This window comes from Emys orbicularis, chromosome 25 (genome assembly GCF_028017835.1).
Source record: "Emys orbicularis isolate rEmyOrb1 chromosome 25, rEmyOrb1.hap1, whole genome shotgun sequence".
NCBI lineage: Eukaryota > Metazoa > Chordata > Testudines > Emydidae > Emys > Emys orbicularis.
This window is the reverse complement of record NC_088707.1, coordinates 14,647,057-14,674,358: the sequence shown is the minus strand read 5'-3', so window position 1 is coordinate 14,674,358 and position 27,302 is coordinate 14,647,057. Positions and strand designations below refer to the sequence as shown.

Sequence of the window (27,302 nt, the reverse complement as noted above, 5' to 3'; positions counted from 1 at the left end):
GTCCCTATAAAATCGGGACATCTGGTTACCCTAACTGGTACTTACGTGCCCTGTGGCCTAGGATTCAAGACCTGTGGTTCCTGGCAGGAGCAGCAAAAGCTTCTTAAAGGGGGGTGCTACCCAAAATCAAACTGTGGCCCTACACCACCCCTTCTCCCCTGCCTTTGTACTGCCTTGAGCCCTGCCAGCATGCCCTTACGGCCGGTAAAACGTGGTGGGGCCATGGCCTCCCCCTCCTCATCTGGCTCCTGGCATGTGGCTGCCTGGTTTGGCCAGAGACTTCACTGAATTTTGGGTTAGCCTAAATCTGATCATTGCAAAAATTGTCCACTAAACCTCCAAGCGTCCCAAGGAAGCAAGGGAAGTTCCCACTGAGCTGAAGAGGTGGTGAGTATTTTCTTCCCCAGCTTGCAGGGAGGGTAGGATGACAGGGGTCAGTAACCTGGGACAAGTCTGCTAACTTCTTCCTTGTCATTGAATGTGCTGGTCTTGTTCTTCTCCCTTCTAGTAAAGACACCGAGGATGGAGGTAGCAGAGAATGGCTTTGCTGTGAGAATGGCTTTGACTCGTTTTCCTTTGCTCCTTCCCGTCTTTACCATGTCAGACGGGTGGAATGGCCCCAGAGCAGAACCTCAGATCCGAACACCTTGCACTTTGGCACAGCTGAATCAGTGTTCAAAGTGCCCGGGCCCGCTCTGTTTGAGAGCAGGCCAGCTTCTGTCCTGCTGGACACGTCAATCTGCCTGGTATTTCTCCTGCCCATGTTTGTATGTGGAAAGTTTGGAAGTAAGAAACAGGCAGAGCCCTTCGGCTTCAGGTTTTGCTGATTTTTTATTTTTTATTGAAAATTTCCCAGGTTTTACAAAAGCTATTATTGGGGGGGGGGGGAGAATTTTCACCCAACTTGGGGCCCCCTCAAGTACATGAAAATACTGCCTGTTGAGGAAATCCAATGCATTCCATTAGCTGGAGGTGTGTATGTTAATAAGTTAGTCTGTGTAACTGTGAGGTGGGCCGCTGAAGTAAGGCGGGGAGTGGAAGATGCACATGTACATCAATATTCGAGGCCTCAAATAAGGGGTGTGGAGCTCCCAGGACCCGGCTCCCTCTCCAGAAGGAGAGCTGGTGGCCCAGGAACCCAGGCAGATCTGGTTACCAAACTGCCATCTCTCCTTCCAGAGGCGGGAGCTGGGTCTGGACGCCAGGGGGGGTCTCCCTGGAAGGGGAGAGGGTGGCTCAGGAACCTGAGCAGACCGGGAAGGAGAGGTGGCAGCCCAGGTAACTGAGCCGCCAGGTCTCCTTCCGGAGCGGGGCCAGAAGCAGAAGAGGTGGAGGAGGCAGTGTGAGGAGATGGCGCCCTCGCTTTCTCCATCTCTTCCGCTTCTGAGCCCACTCCAGGAGGAGAGATGGCGGCTCAATGAACTGAGCCCTCCAGGTTCCTGAGCCGCTTGCTCCCTCAGTGGGAGGGAGCCTTGCCTGGGTGTTAGCACCCTAACACCACCAGCCCATCAGCCACCCAGGCACCCTCCTCTGGGCTAGGCCAGCCCGGGCTTCACCTTGCAGGTTAAGAAGAAACGCACCCCAGTCCCTTTGAATCATTGCCCTGTGACATCCAGCCCCCGACACTGGCTACTCTCAGAAATCCCAGCTCCTCAGCTCCCAAAGGAGCACTGGGCCCCAGTTTACCAGCTTTACCTTAAACTCCTCCCTCCCCCGCTCCTGGGTCACGCACAGCACTTCTAAGAAAACAAAAGGTGGTGTATTTATTTAAGAAGGAATGGAGAGTTAACCAGAAACAAGAGGGTGTGGTGGAAACAAATGGTTATGATACAAAGCAAAATGCAAACCTGAGCTACTCTCATGAATACTTCCCTTTCCTAGCTAAAAAAGTAGTTCCTTCCCCCGCCCAAAGTTCAGTCTGGAGCAGAGCAGGCTGGCGTCACAGGAACCAGGATCCAAGTTTTCATAAGAACATCCCTGTCCCTCCAGATGGCTCCTCAGTGAATGGATCCAGAGGGCCTCTCCCCACCCTGTTATACAGAAACAGGTTTTTGTCTCTGTTCGTAGGCAGGGTGATCCCCTGTCTGTTGTACTGCTCCTTTTTTATCTCCAAGTGGTGTCAATTGTTTGCTGTTGTCGCTGATGGATTTCCATTGAAAGCGTTGGGATGGAAGAAGACTAGACAATTGAGCCTTGCATTACATCACCGGCTAACTAAGGAGGGGTGACCACTCCCTCCTGCATGAAAGGGCCATTGCCAGGACTTATTATCCCCTGGGGACTAACTTTTACTCCAAATCCATAAAGCACTTTCCGTATAGTGACATTATTCCTCAGATATTACCCGTACACACAGCTCACAGTGCTCATGACTAAGGTTAAGATTTTATCACCGTTATTTTTAGTAAAAGTCACAGACGGGTCACAGGCAATGGACAATAAACAAAAATTAATGGAAGCCCACGACCCGTCTGTGACTTTTACTAAAAATAATAGGGGGGGGGGAGAGCTGACGGGGGATGACTGAAGCCTGAGCCCTGTGGGGGGGGAAATGGGGGAGTATGAGAGTCTGAGCCTCACTGCAGGAGGAGGGGGGCTCCAGCACCCACCGCCATGTCAGCTGATGGCTCCAGCTGACGGCACTCACCACTGCCCCAGCAGCTCAGTGATCTGGGGCCCCGCCCCTGCCACCCACAGAAGCACAGCGCTCCAGGGTGCCTGCCGCCCATGGCAGCTCGGAGCTCCGAGGCCCTCGCTGGCTGACAGCTCCGTCCCGCTGTCCCATGCATGGGGCTGAAGCTGAAGGGACAACGTCACAGAGGTCTCTGAAAGTCACAGAATCTGTGCCTTCCATGGCCTCTGTGACAAAATCTTATCCTTAGTCGTGAATCTTGACATGTTACTAACTTTCTATCTCATAGACTTTAAGGCCAGAAGGGACCATCATGATCATCTAGTCCGACCTCCTTCACATCACAGGCCACAGAATCTCACCCACCCACTCCTGTAATAGACCCCTGGCCTCTGGCTGAGTTACTGAAGTCCTCAAATCATGGTTTAAATATTTCATGTTACATAGAATCCACCATTTACACTCGTTTAAAGCTACAAGTGCCTCATGCTGCAGAGGAAGGTGAAACCCCCCTAGGGTCTCTGCCAATCTGACCTGCAGGGAAATTCCTTCCCGACCCCACATATGGTGATCAGTTAGACCCTGAGCATGTGGGCAAGACCCAGCAGCCAGACACCTGGGAAAGAATTCTCTGTAGTAACTCAGAGCCCTCCCCATCTAGTGTCCCATCACTGGCTGGTGGAGATATTTGCTACTGGCAGTCGCCAATGGGCCACAGGCTATTGTCGGCAGTCTCATCATCCCATCCCCTCCATAAACCTATCAAGCTCAGTCTTGAAGACAGTTAGGTTTTTTGCCCCCACTGCTCCCCTTGGGAGGCTGCTCCAGAACTTCACTCCTCTGATGGGTAGAAACCTTCACCTAGTTTCAAACCTAAGCTTCCTGATGACCAGTTTATAGCCATTTGTTCTTGTGGCCCTTAACTTAACTCCTCTCCCTTCCTGGTATTTGTCCCTCTGATGTATTTATAGAGAGCGATCAGATCTCCCCTCAGCCTTCGTCTGGTTAGGCTAACCAAGCCAAGCGCTTTGAGTCTCCTCTCATAAGGTAGGTTTTCCATTCCTCGGATCATCCTAGTAGCTCTTCTCTGCACCTGTTCCAGGTTGAATTTATCTTTCTTAAACATGTGAGACCAGAACTGCACCTAATACTCCAGCTGAGGTCTCACCATTGCCTTGTATAAAGGTACTAACACTTCCATCTGTCTACTGGGAATACCTCACCTGATGCATCCTAGGACTGCATTAGTCTTTTTCACAGCGGCATCACACTGACGGCTCATAGTCATCCTGCGATCAGTCAGTGCACCCAGGTCTTTCTCCTCCACTGTTGCTTCCAACTGATACGTCCCCAGTTTATAGCAAAAATTCTTCTTGTTAGTCCCTAAATGCAGGACCTTGCACTTTGCACAATTAAATATCATCCCATTTCTATTACTTCAGTTTTCATCCAAATCTTCTTGTATGACATTCTGGTCTGCCTCCATATTGGCCCGTACCCCTCAACTTTGTGTCATCTGTAAATTTTATTAGCACTCTCCCGCTTTTTGTGCCAAGGTCAGTAATAAAAATATTAAATAAGGTTGGTCCCAAGACTGATTCCTGAGGAACTCCACTAGTAACCTCCCTCCAGCCTGACAGTTCACCTGTCAGTATGACCCGTTGTAGTCTCCCCTTTAATCCGTTCCTTATCCACCTTTCAATTCTCATATTAATCCCCATCGTCTCCAATTTAATTAATAATTACCCCTGTGGAACTGTATCAAATGCCTTATTGAAATGAAGGTAGATTAGATCTACTGCATTTCCTTTGTCTAAAAAATCAGTTATCGTCTCAAAGAAGTAGAGCTGGTTGGTCTGGCACGATCTACCGTTTGTAAAACCATGTTGTATTTTATCCCAATTACCGTTTACCTCTATGGCCTTAACAACTTTCTCTTTTAAAATTTGTTCCAAGACCTTGCGTACAATTCAGGTCAAACTAACAAACTTGTAATCTCCTGGATCACTTTTTTTTCTTTCCCTTTCTTAAAAATAGGAACTATGTTAGCAATTCTCCAGTCATAGGGTACGACCCCCAAGTTTACAGATTCATTAAAAATCCCTTGCTGTTGAGCTTGCAATTTCATGTGCCAGGTCCGTTAATATTTTTGGGTGGAGATTATCTGGGCCCCCCAAAGTGAGTCTCATGAAGCTGTTTGAGGTAGACTTCCACCTCCCATGTGGTAATTTCTACTGCCATGTCCTCATTTCCATTAGCCACTTGCCTACTAATCCTCAGCTCCTCATTCCCCTCATTAAAAACTGAGGCAAAGTATTTGTGGAGGTGTTGGGCCAGGTCTAGATTATCTTTAATCTCCACCCCATCCTTGGGGCTTAGCCGCCCCACGTTTTCTTTCCTTGATTTCTTTTTATTTATATGGCTAAAGAACATTTTACTGTTGGTTTTAATTCCCTTTGCAAGGCCCAGCTCTGCTTGGCTTTTGGCAGTTCTCACTTTCCCCTGCACTTTCTGACACCTAAGAGGGAGCTTTCCTTGCTGATCCCTCCCATCTTCTGTTGAGATCTTACGCGAGGCCCCTCAGGGATAAATACCCTGCAAGCTGAATGTGTTGTAGTGAGTTGGGCAAGTCTGAGATGAGTTAGTTGTTTGCAAAGAACAGGGGAGCGTCTGCCAAGGAGCCTGTGTCACAGCCGCCACCTTTCTAGCTGGAGCAGGGAGCCAGGACAGAAGCACTTGTACTTTTTTCTATTTGTTACTCTTTTTTTTTCTGTTCTCCCATCCCCCAATATTAACCCCGAGATTTACCCAGCAAACGGGGACGTTAATTTTTGCATCAATTTTCACCCTTTAAAAAAAATTGTAATAAACACTGAGACATTCCTGAGAAATGTTAAACAAAAGAAAAACCAAAACCAACGGGTCACGTGAACAGCCCGTGAAGCCCTGGAGGTGTAAAGTTAATAGATCCCAAGGCCAGAAGGAACCACTGTGAACATCCAGACCTGCCACGAACTAGCCCCTAGAGCAGCGCTGGTAGCAAACCATCCCGTCTGGATTTTAAAATTGTCAGTGACGGCAAATCCGCCACAACCCTTGGGAAACTGCCCCAGTGGTTAATGACGGTTAAAAATGTACATCTTATTTCCAGTCTGAATTTCTCAAGCTTCAACTTATAGCCCCTGGATCGTGTGATACTTTTTCTCCTAGACTGAAGAGCCCATTATTAAATCTCTGTTCCCCATGCAGGTACTTACAGACCGGGATCAAGTTACCCCCAAACCTTCTCTTCCTCAAACTGAACTGGAAATCCGAGGGGCTGCCGTGTGGGTCAGCGGCAGGGCGTGTGTGGTTAATGAATCCCATAGAACTGCCTGTAGCTCTCTGCGTCACACACCGCCAGGCTGCTTGGGTGCAAGGGCTGTTTGAAAGGAGCCCTGGCCCAGAAGTATTGTTCTTGCTGTTTCTGAGTGTTATCGCTGGTGCAGGCCTTGCTCGCTGGTTATGATCTCGTGGGCAGCAGGCGGGCACTCCCCTTCCCCCGCTATTAATGGTGTGACAGGCGGGGTGCTGGGAACAAGCTGGACTTGACGTGTTGGTCCTAGTCACATGATGTGGGCCAGGGTGACAAGGGGGCCAATAATTGCTGATTCCAGCGGCACTGCCGGCTCCTATAAGCATGTGACACACGGAGCGTGTCCCCGCCTTAGGGTAACGGGAGCATTTTCTGCACTGAGCACTGACCAGGCTGTTGCATGCTGAGACAAGCATCAGAGAGGGGCAGAGGGCAGGGGCCTGGCTCAGAGCTGAAGGGGAAATCAGGCAAAAGGGCGTGGAGCCAACGGGCCTGGATTTCCACAGAGCTGGCCCCTCACTGCGATGAGGAGTGGGGGGGGGGGGACGGACTGTCCTTTAAACAGCAGCTCAGCCTGTGAGATCCAGCCAGGGAGAGATCTGCCCCCCCCCGAGACAGAGCTGGGGGAGACGCGTCCCCTGAGGCGCACCCCAAAGGGTGTGAGGAGGCTGAGAAAGGGCCAGGAGGGGGTGCTCTACTCTTCAAAGGGAAGGAGACCCTTGTGGGACAGACAGCGAGAGGGGGAAATGGACCCTCCCCCCCAGAGCTGGCAATAAGGGACCGGGGGGGGGGAGGAGGGCAAGCATTCCCTAAGGGCACCGTCTGCCTCTCAGCACAGGAGGCTGAGGGAGGGGGGCGCCTCCCACTGAGACCCCCAGCCAGAGCCGTGCGCTGTGAGAGGGGACAATGATCCCGCAGCACCTCCCTGCCGCCAGGGCTGTTTCAGCTGGGGGTTCGGGGTCAGGCCTAGCAGCTCCTCGAGGCAGGGGCTCTGTACAGCACTGCAGTCCTGGGCACTACTACCGCACAAACCACCATCCGTCCTCTCGCACTGGGCCGGAGCCCGCGGTCTGCCCTGCTCCAGTCCCTAGGGCGTCGGCTAGGCGAACCCTTCGCTCTCGCACTGGCTGGAGGGCCCGCGGTGTAATTCTGGAGTGCTGTGGGCACTTTAGCTCCCACTTCTGAAAAAGGCCATTAATCCTGCAAGAACCCAGCTACCTCTGGGCTCTGTCAGACAGGGGGCGCCGTGGCTGGAGTCTCTACTGACGGGCAGGTGTCTGCTGAACAGCAGGTAAGAGAGAAAACAAAGCAGCAACCTCTGGAGACTTCAGCACCAAGCTGAACTCCGAACACGTGGCTGGAACCCGCGGGCAGGGAAACAGGCCTAAGTGATCGCTGGTACCCTACGGGCCAAAAGGCGTGTTCGTTCCGTCAGGCCCTCGGCCAGCTGGAGGGGTGGGCATGGAGGCTGGAGCCGTTCTAACCAAAACACTTGATACTTGAGTGACCCCACACGCTACATACGCTGGCTGAAGCCAGTATATTGGGATTTAATGAGATTTACAGCTGAGTTTGTTACCACCATTGGGGGGCGGGAGCAACCTGCCCCTTGGTTTGTACTTTGCCCCATGTTCGGTGGGGCAGCGGGACCAGCCTTGCCCCTGGCTCAGAGAGGTTGCAGAGTTAAGGGAAATCCACCCTCCCGCCCTGTGCTGCCCTGTAGCTGGGCCACGAGGGCCCAGCCTGGCAGAGGGGAGGTGGAAGCAGAGAGGCTGGTCTAGGCACTTCGGGCTCAATCCTCACAGGCCAGACTCCCTGCACTGGGAAATGGATTGACTGGGGATTTGCCTGTTTGGGGCCTGCAGGATTGGGCCCTTCTTGCCCACTCTGTGGCTGCCTGCCACGTCCCGGCACAGTGGGAAGCAGAGCGCAGCAAGGTTCACTCCCGGAGCCCAGCGATGGAGTTAAAAATAACGACGGATGAGGGAAAGAGCCGGACTGGAAGCAGAGCGCCTCCTGCAGGCCATGCCACCAATGCCGGGCAGAGAGCCCATGGCCTGCGGCTCTCACGGCTGGTCAGTTCCAGGGCCCTCCTCTGCATTTGGCGTCTGCGTGTTGCTGCCTCTCTGTACCATCAGCCTGGCACTGCATTCCGCCTCCCCTACGGCACTGGTGGCCCTGCATACGTAGTGCCCCGTGTCCTCCACCGAGAGCCTCGCAATGGTGAGGGAGCAGCTTCCATTCTCCTCCTCGTCTATGGGGAGCCGAGGCCGTTCCTGGATAGGGGCATCGTTCCAGAGCCACGTCACCTCTGGGTGGGGAAAACCTGCCAGGGAAGAAGGCCACAGTGATGGGTCAAAGGTCCACCGGGCCACCCAGAATTTTGGGATGTTTATCTGACCCTACTGGGTCTCCCAAGTTGCGTGTCACATCACAGCTTCTCAGGTCCCTAACCACCCTGCAACCAGTGCTGCACTGCTGTGTCCTCTACCAGGGGACAGACACATTCAGCAACACAGCGCCTAGCACCATGCCAGGCGTTAATCCAGTACAAGATAACCACCTAGTGCATCAACGCCCCCTTGCCTAGAGTACCAAGGTATCCCAAGAAAGTCTCATCCAAGCACCGACGCTGCTTAGCTTGTGAGAGTTCAAAGCACACAGCTGTCAGGCTACAGATTGTATTGACAGATGTGCAGCCCCCATTCATGCACAAGGCTTCCCCTGTTGCACAAGAGCAATTTAGGCCCTGCAGAGCCTGCCCCTGAGGGCAAGCACCCTGCCAGGGGACAAGGTCATTCCAAGGACTTCAGTCATTGAGGGGGTGCGCAGCCTTGCAGGCTTTCATAGGAAGTTACCTTCAATGTGACACTGGAGGCAGGTACGGCTGCCTTCCACTGCCACTTGGTCCTTCAGCGGCTCCAAGCTAGGCCCCGGCTCGATCTGCTGAGGCAGGAAGGTGCAGATCTGATCCTCTTCCTGGCTGTGGCCCAGCTCTGGGGACCGGGGATGGTGGGGGCGGGAAGCGACATGTTAGTATGTGAAGGTTCATATGCAGAGCAGGCGGCTGCAGCAAAATCTGAAATCTATTGATTATAAAACTAGAATGATACAAAATGAACATGGTCCACATGGATCAAAGAGTTCAAAGACTGACAAACTGACAGGTCTCAAGGGCAGAAGGGACCACAGGCGCCAACTTTTTTCTGCGCCGGTGGGTGCTCGCGCCCCCAGCCCCGCCCCGACTCCACCCTTGCCCCAACTCCACCCCTCCCTGCCCCTATTGGACCCCTCCCCAAATCCCCGCCCTGGCCCCACCTCCTCCCCCAAGTGCGCCGCGTTCCCCCACCTCCCCCCTCCCTCCCAGGCTTGCCGCGCAAAACAGCTGTTTCGCGGCGCAAGCGCTGGGAGGGAGGGGGGAGAAGCAGGACACGGCGGCGTGCTCAGGGGAGGAGGCGGAGGTGAGCTGGGGGGGGGGCAGGGAGCTGCTGGTAGGTGCAAAGCACCCACCAATTTTTCCCCGTGGGTGCTCCAGCCCCAGAGCACCCACGGAGTCAGCACCTATGGAAGGGACCATGGTGATCAGCACAACCCGATGGTGGCCTGTGTTATACAGGAGGTCAGACTAGCTGAATTAATTCCTCTTTGAATTTCTGAAGGCGGCACACGAGCTGATTTTCAGTGGCACTCACACTGCCCAGGTCCTGGCCACTGGTCCGGGGGGCTCTGCATTTTAATTTAATTTTAAATGAAGCTTCTTAAACATTTTAAAAACCTTATTTACTTTACATACAACAATAGTTTAGTTATATATTATAGACTTATAGAAAGAGACCTTCTAAAAACATTAAAATGTATTACTGGCACGCGAAACCTTAAATTAGAATGAATAAATGAAGACTCGGCACACCAGTTCTGAAAGGTTGCTGACCCCTGAACTAGAGCAAATCAACAAAACATCCAGTCTTGTTTAAAAATCTCCATCGATGGAGAATCCACCACGACCCTGGGCAAGTTGTTCCAATGGTTAATTACCCTCACAGTTAATAATGTACATCTTCTTCCAGTCTGAATTTGGCCAGTTTCAACTTCCAGCCATTGGCTCTTGTCATAGCTTTGTCTGCTAGACTGAAGAACCCGTTACCAAATATTTGTTCCCCATGTAGGTACTTATAGGCTGTGATCAAGTCACCCCTGAACTGTCTCTTTGTTAAAATAGGTCGAGCTCCTTGAGTCTATCACTACAAGGCAAGTTTTCAAATTCCTTAATCATTCTCATGGCTCTTCTCTGAACCGTCTCCAGTTTTATCAACATCCTTCTTGAACTGTTGACACCAGAACTGGACACGGTATCGGCTCGACAAGCCAGTCAATTGATCAGTCAGATAATGTCAATTAACTGCCTATTATTTGACCATGGCCAAATATTGTCAAATATTACAGCAAGAATGCCCTGATGTAGGTGATGGCCTATCTTTTTTCATTGCATCATGGTGCTATCTGTTGGCAAGCCTACTTCAATGTCTTGACCACCCACTTCAATACATGCTAATGCCACCTTTTTGGGAAAAAGTTGAACTAATTGAAAGTTGAGCATCTTGACTGGTTGGAATCTTCTAGAGCAGACATTCTATGTGTATCTTTATTTGTATACCAGGCCATCAGTGTACATGGTGGTTTACAAAGCACATTAAATATGGAAAAAGACATGGTCCCTGCCTCGAAGAGTCTACAGTCTAACCTGACTAGACAAACCTGTTGAACTTAACTCCCAAGGGAGTGGGGGAGGGGGTCACAGTCACTAGCCCTCCTCCCCCAACAGAAAGAGAACAGATGCACAGCCATTAAGTAGCTTGAAGAGTCTTTTATAGTTGTTCTGGGTGTTTTATTTCTGTTTAATTTCATTCCTCTTTTGTAACTACAGCTGATAATTATTTTCATTTTTAAAGCTTCATTTCATCGTTTCACATTTTTCTGAGTGAAAAATCTTGGTTTTTGTAATAGGTACAAGTATCTAAGGGCAAGTCTACACGACCGCACTACACTGGTGCACCTGTGCCACTCCTGCTGAAGACGCGCTCTCCCGTCGGCAAACTCCACCTCCGTGAGAGGCTACATGGAAGCTACATGGGCGGGAGAGCATCTCCCGCCAACGTGGACACCGCATTAAGTCGATGTAACGGGGGGGGTCGTTTTCACACATCAAGATCCATAGTGTAGACCAGCCCCAACTCTCACCTATTGGAGACCATCAATTCTTACTCTGTTTTGTTACTGTTCTAATAATTAGTGCTTTAAAATATTTTACCATTTTTGACACTATTGACCAATTGTCAAACATCCAACCCTAACAGTCTTCCAGCAGCAGTTGCACTAAATGCAGTTGAACAGGACATAGTCACAAGGATTAGTTCTTGGCCCTACACTATTTAATATTTGTATCAATGTCCTAGAAGATAAAATCCTCACTGATAAAGTTTGCAGGTCACACAAAGATTGGAGGAATGGTAAATGCGGAAGAGGTCACTGAGAGAGAGATCAACAACATGCATTTCAATATAGCTAGATGTGAATCTCTCAGAAAAAAAGAACACAGGCCATACTTACAGGACAGGGGACTGGATCCTGGGAAGCAGGGACTCTGAGAAAGACTCAGAGGTCATAGTGAATAATCAGCTGAACATGGGCTCCCAGTGCAACACTGTGGCCGAAAGGGCTAATGCGATCCTGGGAAACATGAACAAACTTATATTACCTCTGTATTTGGCACTGGCGTGATGCCATTGGTGTGTCCAGCTCTGGTGTCCCCAGTTCCAGAAGGATGTTGGTAAATTGGAGAGGGTTCAGAGAAGAACCATGAGAATGAATAAAGGATTAGAAAACCTGCCTTGCTGTGAGAGACTGGAGGAGCCCCATCTAGGACACAAGGGAGATTCGCACACCTGAGACATTCTTTTTAGGAACTGTCCCAGACTTAGGTGTCACTAGAGGAAGTTTTGGAACCAACGGATAAATTAGACAGTAATAAGTCACCAGGCCCAGATGGTGTCACCCAACGGTTCTGAAGGAACTCAAAGATGAAACTGCAAAACTAGTAACTCTGGTATGTGTCCTATTGCTTAAATCAGCCTCTGCACCAGATGACTGGAGGATAGCTAATGTGATGCCAATTTTTAACAAAGGCTCCAGAGGTGATCCTGGCAGTTACAGGCCGGTAAGCCTGACTTCAGTACCAGGAAAATTGGTTGAAATTATACTAAAGAACAGAATTATCAGACAGGTGATGGACACGATATGTTGGGGAAGAGTCAATGTGGCTTTTGTAAAGGGAAATCATGCCTCACCAATCTCTTTGAGGGGGTCAACAAGCACGTGGACAAGGGTGATCCAGTGGATATAGTGTACTTGGACTTTCAGAAAGCCTTTGACAAAGTCTCTCATCCAAGACTTAAGCAGTCATGGGATGAGAAGGAAGATCTTCTCATGGATCAGTAATGGTTAAAAGATAGAAAACAAAGGGTAGGAATAAATTTCACAGTGGAGACAGATAAATAGCAGGGTCCCCCACAACGTTCCCTCTAATTTTTTACATCCATGTGCGGAATTAATTTTGTTATGTGCACCAATATGGAGGTGATGTGTGGTGGGGGTGGGGCCAAGGGGTTCGGAGTGTGAGAGGGGGCTCAGGGCTGGGGCAGAGGGTTGGGGTGCAGGGGGTGAGGGCTCTGGCTGGGGATGAGGGCTCTGTGGTGGCACCAGGGATGAGGGGTTTGGGGTGCAGGCTGCCCCAGGGCTGTGGTGGGGAGAGAGGACTCCCCCCAGCTCTCTCTTGCTGGGGCCAAGGGAGAGGTGCCTCTTCAGCCCAGGCCCTGTGGCTGCGGGCCTGTGCAGGCCTTGATAGCCTGTTGCATGGCCGTGTGGCCACGCAGCTTACAGGGATCTTAGGTCCCTCGAGGATCTGTACTGGGACCTAGTCATAAATGATCTGGAAAAGGGGGTGAGGTGGCAAAGTTTGCAGATGATATAAAACTACTCAAAAAAGCTAAGTCCAAAGCAGATTGCGAAGAGTTACAAAGGGATCTCACAAAACTGGGTGATTGGGCAAGAAAATGGGAGATGAAATTCAGTGTTGATAAATGCAAAGTAATGCACATTGGAAAACATTATCCCAACTCTACATATAAAATGATGGGGTCTAAATTGCTGTTACCACTCAAAGAGAGCTTGGAGTCTTTATGGATAGTTCTCTGAAAACATCTGCTCAATGTACAGCAGCAGTCAAAAAAGCGAACAGACTGTTAGACTTACCAGTCTGTAATTGCCAGTATCACCTCTAGAGCCCTTTTTAAATATTGGCGTTACATTAGCTATCTTCCAGTCATTGGGTACAGAAGCTGATTTAAAGGATAGGTTACAAACCATAGTTAATAGTTCCACAATTTCATGTTTGAGTTCTTTCAGAACTCTTGGGTGAATGCCATCTGGCCACGGTGACTTGTTACTGTAAAGTTTATCAATTAATTCCAAAACCTCCTTTAATGACACTTCAATCTGTGACAATTCCTCAGATTTGTCACCTACAAAAGCCGGCTCAGCCGTGAAGACTGAAGCAAAGAATTCATTTAGTTTCTCCGCAATGACTTTATCGTCTTTAAGTGCTCCTTTTGTATCTCGATCATCCAGGGGCCCCACTGGTTGTTTAGCAGACTTCCTGCTTCTGATGTACTTAAACATTTTGTTATTACCTTTTGAGTTTTTGGCTAGGAAGTATTTCTCCACACAACGGACAGTCAACCTGGGGAACTCATTGGCAGGGGATTTTGTAAAGGCCAAAAGTATAACTGGGTTCAAAAAAGAATGAGATAAGTTCATGGAGGACAGGCCTATCAATGACTATTAGCCAAGACGGCCAGGGATGCAGCCCCATGCTCTGGGTGTCCCTAGGCCTCTGACTGCCAGATACTGGGACTGGAGGACAGGGGATGGATCACTCAGTGAATTGCCCTGTTCTGTTAATTCCCTCTGAAGCATCTAGCACTGATCACTGTCAGAGGCAGGATACTGGGCTAGATGGACCATTGGTCTGACCCAGTGTGGCCGTTCTTACAGGGCTTTGGAGCGGAGCCCGGAGCTGGAGCACAGACCAGTAGATTTTTGCCCGGAGCTGGAGCGGAGCCGGAGTGGAGCAATTCAAAAATTTGATTGCTCCAAATCCCTGTGTTCTTATGTTCTTATTTACCTTATCAAAGAGAAGGTTAAGAGGTGACTTGATGATAGAGGGCAGGTACCTCTCTGGGGAGGAGATTTCTAATAGGAGAGAGTTCTTCAATCTAGCAGACAAGTGCTAACAAGATCCAATGGCTGGAAGATGAAGCTAGCCACATGCGCAGCAGAAATAAGGCGCGCATTGCTAACAGTGAGGGTAATTAACCCCTGGAACAACCTTACCAAGGGCTGTTCTGGATTCTCCAGCACTGCAAGTTTTTAATTAAGACCAGATACCTTTTCTAAAAGATCTGCAATGGCAGCTAATGGACTCTAAGCGGGAATCAGTCCAAGGAAGTCCTATGCTGTGTCACGCAGGGGGCTGACTAGATGATCACAGGGATCCCTTCTGGTCTTAAAATTAAACAAAAAATCCTATGAATCCATGAAAACTCAGGCAAGATGGCAGTGAAGTCAATGGGTCAAGGAAAAATCAGTTTGAACAACTAGCCAGCCCCACAACATCCCCTTCCCTTGAGGGCATCTGCCTCAGCTTGCCAAAATGGATCTCAGCCCTGGAGTTCTTCCAGACTGTTCATCAAACTAGATACCTAACGAGCGACAGATAACCCAACAGCTGCTAAAATGTCTTCTCCCAGCTCTAGCTAGTAACAGACTGAGGGATGTGGGGTTGGCACCACTGGTTCATGTACTGAGGCTGGATTGCTGTGGTGCTCTGTGCCAGGAGGAAATGCAGCCGTGCAAGACCTCCAGCTGGGTCTGCAGACACCAGCTCACCAGTTAAGTGGCATACGTTTAACATAAAGCCCATCACTCCAGGACTCATTGTCAACAGCCTGATCCTCCAAGCCTGCAGTAGATGGGCTTGGACTGCTCCAGAGACGACCTCTCTCCGTGATGGGGCTCCACCAGGACTGTGACGTTCCCCAGGCACAACGGGATTGTTAACACAGTGCTTTTCAGCTGCCACCATCCTTCCGCAAGAAATCAGGGACCACAAACCGCCCAGCTGCAGGTCTGTATTTCATCCAGAGCAGGGGTCGGCAACCTTTCAGAAGTAGTGTGCCAAGTCTTCACTACTCACTTTAACTTAAGGTTTTGCGTGCCGGTTTTTAGAAGGTCTCTCTCTCTAAGTCTATATTATATAACTAAACTACTGTTGTATGTAAAGTAAACAAGGTTTTCAAAATGTTTAAGAAGCTTCATTTAAAATTAAATTAAAACGCTGATCTTACGCCACCAGCCCACTCAGCCCACTGCCAGCCTGGGGTTCCATTCACCTAGTTCGGCAGTGGGCTGAGCGGGGCCTGTGGGACCCCAGCTGGCAAGGGCCCAGCAGCCGGGACCCCAGACCGGGGGTGCAGGTGGGAATGTGCGTGGGGGTGGTGGTGCAGGAGCTCCCGTTTGGTGCTCAGGGTGGGGGTGGGGATGTGGGGGGGGGGGGTGCAAGAGTCAGGGCATGGGGTGTGGGGGGGGGGTGCAGGAGTCAGAACAGGGGCTGGAGGCTGCTGGTTGCGTGGAGGCAGGAGCCGTGGCTGGGTGAGCTGGTAGATGTGACAGGGAGGGCAGGGCTAAGAGTCAAAGGGCCCCGGGGCGTGGACAAGGAGCCTGTGCTGGTTGTGTGTGTGTGTGTGTGGGGGGGGCGTGTTTAACACATTCTGACAGGCTGGGCCATTACCTCCCTTCTCTTGGGCACTGGGGGTGGTCACCGCATCATCCAGCTGGTGGGCCAGCCGGGACATTCTCCGCAGGGCCACCACGGCGTTGCCTGTTTTCTAGAGAGGAAAGAAGCAGAGAAGGTTCCAATCCCAGCCGGCTGGGAACGAGCCATCACTCCCCTACCCCCACAGACCCGAGCACAGGCTGGCCCGCACCAGCGCTGAAGGGCAGGAGACCTCTCTGCCCCCAGGGGACAGCGGCCTGGGCAGCCCCGGCTCCATGGCAGGGGGGGAGCTCTCTCCTGAAGCCCCTTTCCCAACCGGGTCATCGCATGGCCCCCACAGAGCGCGGGCCACACCCTGTCCAGCTGGCAGAGGGCAGCCCCAGCAGAGCCGGCACCAAAACGCACCTGCCACTTCTGGCGGGCCATGAATCGCCTCATCCTCTCCTTGGACAGAACCTTCGTCTCGCTCTGCTCAGTCTTCTGCAGCCAGGGGTGCGCGAGGGCCTGGTCGCTGGGCAGCCGGCAGCTGGGGGCGACAGCATGGGGGGGGTTAGTGCAGCTCCGTCGCTCAGGAGAGCCGGCACTGACTCGCCGCCCTTTGGAGATGGGCAGTGATCTCCGCAGTGGGCTCCAGGCTCTGTGGCCTGGGAGGAGGTCAAGCCAGTGACAGCTCCACCCTCATGGGCCCCACTGGCTGGGCTCCAGGCATGGGAAGCAGGACGCTCTGGTCTTGGTGTGAGCTGGGGGGGCTGAAGGGCAAGGGGGTGGCAACACCTGCAGCTTTGTCTCTTTGGCTCCTGCTCCCACAGGCGCGCTGCCCTCCCCAGAGGCCCTACGTGCCTTCTGGGATTTCCGTTTATCCCAGTGTTGCCGACTCTTGATGTTCTGCAGTGACGGATTCCAGGGGGGGCCAGAGCCCATCTGGAGATGCCAGGAGACGCTCCAGCCTCTCACAAAGCTCAGCCCTACCAGAAGCCAGCAGAGTCTGTCCCCTCCACTTGCTGCCCCACAAGGAGGGTGGGGAGGGGAGCAAAGAGCCCAGCAGCCCAGTGCGACCCCACACCCCTGGGAGCAATGGGGACAGGACGGTGCCTCTGCTGCTCACTCTTGCCCCCAGCACCTGCCTGGATAGTGACAGAGCAGGGTGAGGAGCTCCTGGAGCTGCCCCCCAGGTCCTGGAAAGGGGGTGAAGAACAGTAGGAGGAGTAGAGGTGAGGCTGGAGGGGGGGGGAGAATGAATAATTAAAAATTGAAGTGAATTATTTTTAGCTATTGGGACAATTATGAGATTTTATTAAAAACTAAATAATTGATTGCAATTGCTGGATAATGCATACCGGTATGCAGGTGTTATCGAAATTATACAAAGAGAAGAAGGGTTTAAAATTATTTTTGAAATACTTTGATTGTGACTGAATTGATTATTTTAAAAACTAATAACATTTGGGGGTTATAAATATAGTCACTGGACTGAGCTACAGAAAACTCAGAGGCGGTTGGGGTTGTAAAGATATTCTTCATGGAGAGATCTGGGCCACGCACATAAACCTTGACTGAAAAATACTGGGAGACGGCGATACAGATAGAGAACGCTTTGTGTTTCTCAGGTGTTCGCAACATCCTTTCTGGGGAGTCCTCCTCTCTCAGTTATCACAGCCTAAGTCTCACCAATGTTCACTCTAAGTCCAGCCTGCTCAAAACTGTGTTGCACTGTTCAAAGTTGGTTTGCAGGGCCTCCCAATCTTCTGCCCATATCTCTAAGTCATCAGCAAATTCCAAGGCTCCCTTCATATAGTCTCACTTATCACATTCAAGACAATGGCAAACAAAGCAGGGCTCAGCGCTGACCCCGGTGCAGGCCAGCATTTTCTGGAAATCTCTACTGTAGTCCCATTCGGTTTTGGCTACAATAGTCACTCCATTGCATGTAGCCTGGACAAGACAAACACATCCTTCCAGCACACTTCTCTGACACTAACTAAACCAAACTAATTCTCTCGGGACATGATCGTACACCTTCTCCAAGCCCACAAAGACCATCTCTTTTCTCTGAACTTCTCCTTGAGGATTCGTAGACCATATAGAGCATCAATTGTACTCCTTCCCAGCGTAAATCCACACTGACCTTTCCAAATTTCAACTGCTCCACAGAGATGCTTTTCGATATTCTTCTCCCATATTTTCATAGCATATGACATCAGCTTCACTGGGCGATAATTAGCACACAGTATAATATCTCCTGTAGGTTTAAAACTGGGCACCACGGGGATTTTATGCCATTCATCTGGCATTTTCTCTTTCTTAAGAATATAATTGAATAGACTTGTAAAATACGCTATGCCTTCCCTTCCCCATGACTTCAGCGCATCCACCCGGACTTCATCTGGCCCAGGTGCGCTCTCATTTTTCCAAGTGCCTCTACAATCTCTTCCTCCTGCTTGCAATCTATCACACCCCGGTTTGGCTCACATGTTCTTAGTTCCTTCAGTTCTCCTCGCTCATCACTCTTTCAAAACAGTCACTCCAGACTTCAGCAACTGATTCACCATTCGTTTGCAACGCACCCTGCTCATTTCTAGGAGCACATTCGTTCACGCTCCCCTTTGATTTCTCTCTTGCCTTAGCGAGTTAGTAGATGGTCTTTTCTCCCTCATGTCCTCCTGGTCAGTTACCCAGCTTGTCATAAGCTGTAGCCATTAACAGAAGCATTACAAGGATATTGAAATAAGTCTCCTGTCACTTAGGGCTAACCCAAATAAAACAAAGACTTAACCATCTTGCATCAGCTTCGTTCTAATTCTCCTTGAATATATCTGAGCCCTCCAGAATACAGCACGTCTCCATCTGAGCATGCACGCGCACACACACACGCACACGCACACACAAAGGCGTAGAGGGGAGTTAAAGTCAAGACGGACTAAAACCCATGGCTCGATTATGTTTTTTAAATCATGATTGGTGGGGCCAATCTCAGGATTTTTAAGGTTCTGACTCATGGTCTTTGATGTCTGGAGGTTGCCAATACTGTTATCATTCACACATTCACACAACCTGAGGAATTCTTTGCCAGCGGATGTTGTGAAGGCCAAGACCATAACAGGGTTCAAAAAAGAACTAGATAAGCTCATGGAGGATAGGTCCATCAATGGCTATTAGCCAGGATGGGCAGGGATGGTGTCCCTAGCCTCTGTTTGCCAGAAGCTGGGAATGGGCGACAGGGGATGGATCACTTGATGATTCCCTGTTCTGTTCATTCCCTCTGGGGCACCTGGCCCCGGTCGGAAGACAGGATACTGGGCTGGATGGACCTTTGGTCTGACCCAGTCTGGCTGCTCTTATGTTCTTATCCAGTGTCACCCATTCTCCCAGGCATTGGCAAACGCCCCTACTCGCTATCCGGGCTCCCATCCCCACCCAGGCCTTCCCATGCCCTCCCCCAGGGAGGCCTGTCTCCCCATGGAGAGTGTCCCTCCCAACCACCTGCTCAGGGCTGGGGGAAGGAGGTGTGTGTGTTGGGAAGGGCCAACCTCTCAGTCCCCAGCCGCAGTTCCGCACCCGGTGCCGCTCCCCCCATCCCCTTGGAGTGCTCTTTCTCCCCCAGCCCCTGAACACTCTGGGTAGTACCGCTTCTCCCTCCCCCCAACATCAGCTGCTCTACCGGCTGTCTTTCTGCAGTAGCTGGCTGATGAAGTCCTTGGCCTCCTGGGAGATCTCTGAGAAGGTCTCCTCATCAAACTCCCACTGGGCAGCCGTGATGTTGTGCAGCGTCTCCATGTCACTGTTCCCCTGGAAGGGGGAGTCCCCACTCAGCCTGGGGAGCAAGAGAAGAGGCTGTTACTCGCTCAGCCGGGACCTCTGCCCCAAAGGCTGTTAACGGGGAGCAACGTACAGGATGTAGCAGATCACGCCGATGCTCCACATGTCCGTGGTGAATCCCACCGGCTCAAAGGCAATCACTTCCGGGGCCATGAACTCTGGGGTGCCGTGCATCACCTTCACGGAACTCTTTGGATCTGAAGGGGCAAGAGAGGAGCAGTCCAGCATCCCCATCCCTGCAGACCGTGCTTCCCCCAGCAACAGCAAGGGGGCAGCACAGCCTCCCCGTGTCCATGTCTCTGGCATCCCCATTGCAATGCGCTGCAGCAGCAATTACCCACGTGCAGGGGAGCAGCATGGAGAGGCCATACCTGATATTGGAGTCCTGTGCAGGGTGCTGCACAGCGGGAGACAGGCCCTGCCCCAAGAGCTGACAAAGGGCAGAAGGGGAAACAGGACCAGCCCGACACCAGAGTCGGGCGCATTGACTCTGACCGTGCCCAGGGAGCTGGGGACTGCAGCCTACGCCCAAGGGACTGTCCCTCGTCTGAGCCCAGCAGGAGCTGGTTTGGCGCTCTCCAGTGCCAAGGTGCACGAGCAGAGACCAGTTCTTTGCATCCCCGGTGGCATGTAACTGAAATGGAGCTGGAGCTGAATTTGCAATAGAGGTGGGGAATCTACTTGGCACGTTGACAGCACCTTGCTTCTGTGAGTCTCCAGTGCTCTGCAGACATTCAGGACAAAGCCCCCAACTCCCCTGCAAGGGCAATGTCACCACCCTCACGTTACAGACAGGGAGACGAAGCACAGAGGGGCTGGGAATAGACCCCGGGTCCCCCGAGCGCCAGCCCACTGCTCTGCCCAGTGTCTTCGCTCTACGAAAGTGGGCAGGAAACATTGCAGGAAAGTCCCTGTAGCTCCAAACGCCCCAGCACCAGCCTCCTTGGGGGTTTCAGCTTCCACCCAGAGCCAGGGAGGTGCACTGCAAAGCCACAGTCACAGAAGCAAGCCCAGGCTCAACGCAGATTGGGCGAGCCCTCGCCATAGCTGGGGGGCCAATTTGCCAGGACGCCGGGCACTGGCAGCTCCCACTGACTTCAGCTGCCCCCAGAGCCAGGCCCCAGGGGTGTCAAGGGGGATGCCCAATGTGGCAGGTTTGGTTGCAGTTTTGGGCAAAGGGTCAGGCTGGTTATTTCCTGGGACCCCCCTGCCCACCCCTGTTCCTGACACACAGGGAAGTCTCCGCTTTGCTGAATAGGGACGGACTCAGGAACATAAGGTTAAGCACGTGCAGCAGCACTTTGCTGAATCAGGGCCTCTCCCCCGTGGAGGCGGCGTTAGCTCCAGGACAGCGAGAGGGGAGATCCCAGGACAGGGCTGCACAGCCGGGCCCCTCTCGCTCACCCAGTCTCCGTGCCAGGCCGAAGTCGATGATTTTGACGCAGTGGCTGCTTGTGCTGACGCAGACGATGTTCTCGGGTTTGAGGTCCAGGTGGACGATGCTCTGGCGATGGACGTACTGGATCCCCTCCAGGATCTGCCTCATGTACTGAATGCTGGTGGGCTCCGTGTGCTCGAAGTCATCATCCACAATCCTCTCAAAGAGCTCCCCGCCCGCGACGCTGCCAGGAGCAGAGGGGCAGCCTGTCCTAGGAATTCGCTCCGAGGGCCGGCTCTATCTTGCACCCACAGCAGTGCCGGCCCAGACCCCGCTACCCAGGCACTAAACTCAACTAACAGGTACACGGAGAAGCCCCTTGGACACAGTGTCCTGGGGGCAGGGAGGAAAGACACCCAACCAAGTCAAATCCGGAAACCTGTGTGAACAGCCCTTCCCGACCCCGATCCCTCTCTTCCCGCTAGGGGCTGGAGGCTGCAGCCCTGGGCACTGGCCCATCTGGAAATCCCACGCCTTGCTATCCCTTCTGGACGGCGAAGGTCTCAAGCAGGAAGAGGCCAGGGGTTCTGCTAGAGCCTGGATTCGCACCACCCACTCCTAATGCCAGAAAGCGGGGCGGGGGGCTCAGCAGACACTGCCCACTTCTAGGCTCAGCCTCCCATTCAACTCCGATCGATCGTCTGCGAGTCGCCCCCGGGCACACACACCCCAGAACACGCGGAGCCCAGGGCAGCAGGGCCGGAGCCTGCGCAGGTGGGACGTCTGCTATCCCCTTCGAGGTGCAGCCAGGAACACCTGTGCACAGAGCAGTGCCCTTCGCCCCCTCCATGCACCTGGCAGCGAGCGAGTCGGCTGAGGCTGCTCTACTCAGACCCCTGCTCCCACCCCCTGTACCTGCCCAGCACGCCCCACTCACTATTCCATCACCATCACCAGCTCCGCCCGGCTCTGGAAGGCCGCAAGGCACTGCACCAGCCTGGGGTGATGCAGCAGGTTCATCAGCTCCACCTCCCTGCAGGCTGCCTCCCGCTCCTTGGGTGTCCGCGTCCGGAAGTATTTCCCTGCCCGGATCTTCCCAGTGGCCTTCTCCTGCAGCTTGTAAACCAGCCCGAACTTCCCACTGGGAGAGACCAGAGGGGGGATTGTCTCCTGCTTCCCGCCCAGCAAGGCAGCTTGCATTTCCAGCCCCTGGCCTGCTGGGGCAGCAGCTCACAGTGGGAATGGGGAGCTCCAGGCCAGCTCCTAGGTGTATCCCAGCATCACCAGGATTTGAACTCGACAGCTGGGGATCCCCAGGGAGAACTGGACAGAACAGCTAGTACCAGGGCCGGCTCCAGGCACCAGCGCAGCAAGCGCCTGCCTGGGGCGACAAGCTGCGGGGGGCGGCCTCTCTGTCGCTGTGAGGGCGGCAGTGAGGCCACCTTCGGCGGCGTGCCTGTGGGAGGTCCGCCGGTCCTGCGGTAATTCGGCGGCAGGGACGCCGAAGGCGCGGCATTGGTGAACCTCCCGCAGGCACGCCGCCGAAAGCCACCTGACTGCCGTGCGTGGGGCGGCAAAAGCCATAGAGCCGCCCCGGCTAGTACAGCTGGCAGACAGCGACAATGAACTTCTATTGTCAGCTCTTTGGGACAGGGACTGGCTTTTCATTCAGCCCGCCAGGGGCCTGGGCCAGGACAGGGTCTCCTAGGCTCTATGGCAGTGGTGCCCAAACGGTGGGGTGCGCCCCCCTAGGGGGGAGTGGAGTAATGTTCAGGGGGTGCAGCGAGGCCTGGACCAGCCCCCATGGGGAGCAGAGAGGAAGTGTCACCCAGCTCTGCCCCCAGCCCAGCTCCAGCCCCACTCCCAGCTGTGGCCCCGGTTCCCGGCCGCGGTTCTGCTTCCAGCCCCACCTCTGTCCCCACCCCCACCTGCGGCCCTGACCTCAGTCCCTGGCTCCTGGCCTGGCAGCGGCTCTGCTCCTGGTCCCAGCCCCAGCCCCGCCTTGGCCCCCAGCCCCAACCACAGCTCTGCTACCAGCCCCACCCCCAGCTGTGGTTCGGGGTGGGCCTTGGCCCCTGGGTCCCAGCCCGGCTGCGGCTCCAGCCCCAACCATGGCCCTGCTCCCAGGGGCGGGATGGGGGGGTGGGGAAGGGACAGCGGGAAGGGGGGGTGAGGTAAAAAACGTCGGGGGACTCCTGCGCCATGGTAATGCAATAATAATACAGCTCCTGGGAGGACTTGCTCCAGTGGCTCAGACATCGGGTCCACACAGGCCTGGATCCCACCTCTGGCTTGAGGCTTCAGAGGAAGGTGACCCACGTACTGGTTTGGCGCAAAGAGCAGCTGTTTTCTGTGGGAAATACTGATTTGCATCAAAAGCCCAAACTCTGGAAAACCAAAAGATTTTGCTTTGGAAATGCTGCCACAGCACCTCTATGGCAGTGGTTCTAAACCGGGGGTCCGGGTAGGGCTGTCCTTAGGATTTATGGGGCCCTACGCAGTAATATTAAACTGGTGCCCCTACGCCGGCGCATTCGGCTCTGTGAATACGGCCCCTGCCTTCTGCCTAGTAAGGAGGCTGCAGCACATGCTGGGTGTGTGGGAGCCGACCCGCTCTTACCTGCTGGAGCGCCCACGGCACCAAGCTCCCCACCTCTGCCCCCCTCCCCCCGTGCCTCTTGCGCCGGTGGCCCTGCGCTTACCACTCCTCCCCCTCCCTCCCAGCGCTTCCGGAGGGAAGGGGAGGAGCGGGGATGGGGCGCGCTCAGGGAAGGGGGCGGGGAAGAGGCGGGGCGGGGGCTTGGGGGAAGGGGTGGAGTGGGGGCAGGGCCTGGAGCGGAGGCAGGGGCATCAAGCACCCCCTGGCAAGACGAGAAGTTGGCGCCTCTGGTCCCAGTGGTGCCCCAAATTTTCGGGTGCCCTAAGAAGCAATGTATGCTGCGTATGCCTAGGGACGGCCCTGCGGCCAATCACGACAAACCAAGGAAATACAGGAAAACGGGGCCCGAGGCCAGGAGCTTCAGCTCTCCCATGCAGCCAGAAAAAGCCTGGTCATTTACATCGACACCTTCCTGTCCCCCAGCCAGCTCGGCCCATCACTGTGGCCTCTGAGCGCCTGCACGGCTTTACAGACTAGCTGTATTAGTGCCCAGAGGCCTGGTTGTGCCAGGTGCTGCACAGACACAGTGAAGACGGCCTCTGCCCAGAGAGTTTGTAACATGACCGGCCAAGGGGTGGAAGGGAAAACAGCGAGGCAGAGAAGGGAAGTGACTTGCCTGAGGTCACCCAGGGGGTCAAGGACAGGACCGGGTAGAGAACCCAGGTCTCCTGACGCCCAGCCCTGCAGCCTCTCCATTACACTCTGCCATAAACACACGCAGAACCAGAACAGGGAGCGCCCCCTCCCCGAGTCATCTCTGCTGCGCAAGCCAGAGCCCCAGGGCATCTCTGGGGACAAGACCGCGGAGTCCGGTTGTTGCAGATGAACCCCAGCATCGACTTACACCCCAAGTTTCTCGAGCTGGGTGTACAGGTCCGAAGCCTTCGCCACGGTGTTTATTGTAACGTCCTGGTATTCAAGCGCCTCCTTGTTTCTCCCACCTGCAGGGAGAGAGACAGGGCAGTGCGGGCGACGAGCAGCTGAGCGACACATTAGCGAGGATCCCAGCCTGATACACGGGAGTCCTGCTCCGACTGCCCTTCTCTCATGCACCCCTTTCTGTCCTCCACTATCCTCTCTTGTCCTCTCTCTCTCCCAGCTTTTCACCTGGTCCTGAGACCAGCTGTGCCCGACAGCACCAGCAGGATGGGAGGAGACAGCCCATCCAGCTTTGTCCTGCCTGAGCAGGACTAATGCAGGAAAAGGGACCTGCCCAGACCAGCAGATATTTTCTCAGACTGGGGAAGGGAGCCAGGGTCCAGAGCTACAGCTGTCATGCTAGCCCAGAGCATCCGTCTCAGACTGACCTGCTGCTTTGGACCCCGAAAACTTCTGTATTTCTCCCAACTTCTCTCTTCTCCCCCTTTGCCTTCCTGCTTTTGACAGACAAAGTTACCACCAATCACAGCGATCCACTCGCAATTCAACAGCAGAACTAGCCCTTTCCTTCCCAGGGCTGTCTGGAAGCATAAGAGGCGCTATCCAATATCCTCTTTCTGGAGCAGGGTGTGACGAAGTGGAAATGTTCTGTAATATTTTGATGATTCCTAGGTGTGCCTCAGTTTCCCTCTGTACTTTGCTACCCAGTGGCGGTGAAAGGGTTAAAAAGCTGTGCAGGAAACATGTGTGTGGGGGGGGGGGTGCCAGGTAACTGTCTGGGGTGGGATGAAGGGCTCGTTAAAGGACTGGCTGAAACTGACCCATATCAGTGGAGGGTCCACAAAGACCATGGCAGCCCGAACAACTGAGAAATCGACACTTATCCCGGGGAATCTCCGGCAGGTGGAGCATGGGAACCCAGCAAGGGTGTGCAGGAGCTGGACGATGGACCGAAAGGTGTCGGGTGACTGGACTACGGGTGAGTTCTTGGGAGAGACGTGGCAGAGAGAGACGGAGAGCCAGAGCCAAAGGGGTACCAAGGCAGCTTGACTGGGTGCAGCACCCAGACTCGTCTGATCCTTTGCTGCTCTGTGCTGACCCCAGGACGTCCCGATGCTGCGTCCAGCTGACTGACAAACCCTGCTCTGTTCTGAAAAGGCTGCCGGGCCTCACTGCAAACACTTGCCGAGGGGCTCTGGTCCCTGAAGAGCCTAAACGTCTGTGACCAGGAGGCTGTCTCACTCGCTGGGCAGAGGCTCAGCCTTGGAGGTGTGGCCTTAGGGAAGAGCGCGATCCCTTGGGTGACTGGCACACTGAAGGGGCTGCTCCAAAGGACGGATTAAAGCTGGAGAGCAGCACAGATCCTGGGGCTCTGGGACAGAGGGACTTAGAGGAGTTTGGATTAAGCTGGTTTTGCAGAACCATTCGATTTCACCTTCAAATGCTTTAGTCAGTCAGTCAGTCAGTCTCTCTCTCTCTCCCTAACCAACCACGTCCAGACATGGGCAGGAAGTGCCTGGTATGTTTGCCATGGGACTCTGTACTCTGTACCACAAGGTCTCTGTACTCAAACCAAAGCCCAACCCATGTTTAAGTGTTTGGTGTTGTGCAGTGTGGACGTGGTCACGTTAACACCTTTGACTCTCTGGGACCAGTTATTCCATCCAACAGAGACTAGGTTGGGTTTGTGTTGGGCATGGTCTAAATCCTGGGTCACGAGCACGTGGAGGCTGAGGCTGGAACCGTGTCTGTGCAGTCCGTACAGCACCTAGCACAACCCGGGTCCCTAGGCACTGCGGCAACACGAGAAACAGGGTGGGACGGAGCTGGAGGGGAGTGAGAGGATGAGGGTGACCATGGAGACAGGGGAGATCCAGGGAGAAGGAGGAGATGGGGGCAGGGAGACAAGAAACCTTATCGGTGCCATGGGAGAGGGAGGGCAGGGAGCCAGCACTGCTCACCAGGAGTCACAGGCCCTACACCCCACGCAGTTTGGGGCAATTCTCCGTTAGCTCAGAGGGCCCAGGACGTTTGGTTTCCACTGGCTCAGCACGGCCATGGCGTGCTCCATTGCGACAGCTCTGGCATCCCCATGCACCCACAGATTTGTTACGTTCAAACCAGAGTTGATTTAGTTCCAATCCTGTTACACTTTGCAAAATAAACTCTAAATGCTGGGCTCAAGCACCCCTGGCTGGGCAGAGCCCCCAGATCTGGGTCTGGCTTTGCCTGCCCATCGGGCAAATAGCTAACGACCTCCCCTTGTCAAAGGCATCACAGCTGCTTGAAGGGTTTGTAAGTTCATTTCCCCAGTGGCAGCGGTGGTGGCTGCCCCAGGCAGTGGCAGAGGACAGGGTGGGAGGGAAGCACCCCACTGCACTGAAAGGTGTCAGCCCGGACATTCAGCACTTTACCTTCTCCTTGGGACATCCTGCCCACTCCTGGCTGGGGCCGCTGAGCCCGTAGGCGCTGGCGGGTCAGACCTGGCACCAGTTCTCCCCTTGCGACTCCACACAGCTCTGCAAGTCCTGGTCAGCGTGTGCCACTCCCACGTCCTGACTCGCTGGGCTTCCACCAGGTAGCCTGGACCGCACTCCCTGTCGTACCACGGGCCAGCCCAGGACAGGCTGAGTGGTTGGACGGACAGTGGGGATGCAGAGAGCTTCCCGGCTGGTGGCTTGGACGGCCTGAAAC

General features: G+C 53.6%; 1 protein-coding gene across 1 annotated transcript; it reads right to left on the bottom strand.

Moving 5' to 3' along the window:
- Nucleotides 1-8,053: 8,053 nt before the first annotated feature.
- LOC135894702 (myosin light chain kinase, smooth muscle-like) lies at nucleotides 8,054-27,038 on the bottom strand. Its single transcript, XM_065422840.1, has 10 exons — nucleotides 27,023-27,038; nucleotides 24,574-24,670; nucleotides 22,008-22,211; nucleotides 21,097-21,314; nucleotides 19,766-19,889; nucleotides 19,535-19,687; nucleotides 16,282-16,402; nucleotides 15,892-15,988; nucleotides 8,846-8,983; nucleotides 8,054-8,313 (listed from the first exon to the last, which is right to left on the bottom strand). The coding sequence occupies exons 1-10, from the start codon at nucleotides 27,036-27,038 to the stop codon at nucleotides 8,054-8,056; spliced, it is 1,428 nt and encodes a 475-aa protein (XP_065278912.1).
- Nucleotides 27,039-27,302: the final 264 nt, after the last annotated feature.

Excerpts from the sequence above, each read along its gene's own strand:
- LOC135894702 (XM_065422840.1), bottom strand. Across the intron at positions 19,688-19,765 it reads GGCGTGATCTGCTACATCCT|GCTGAGTGGGGACTCCCCCT; the intron begins GTACGTTGCTCC and ends CTTGCTCCCCAG. Across the intron at positions 16,403-19,534 it reads CTACTGCAGAAAGACAGCCG|CTGCCGGCTGCCCAGCGACC; the intron begins GTAGAGCAGCTG and ends TGTCGCCCCCAG.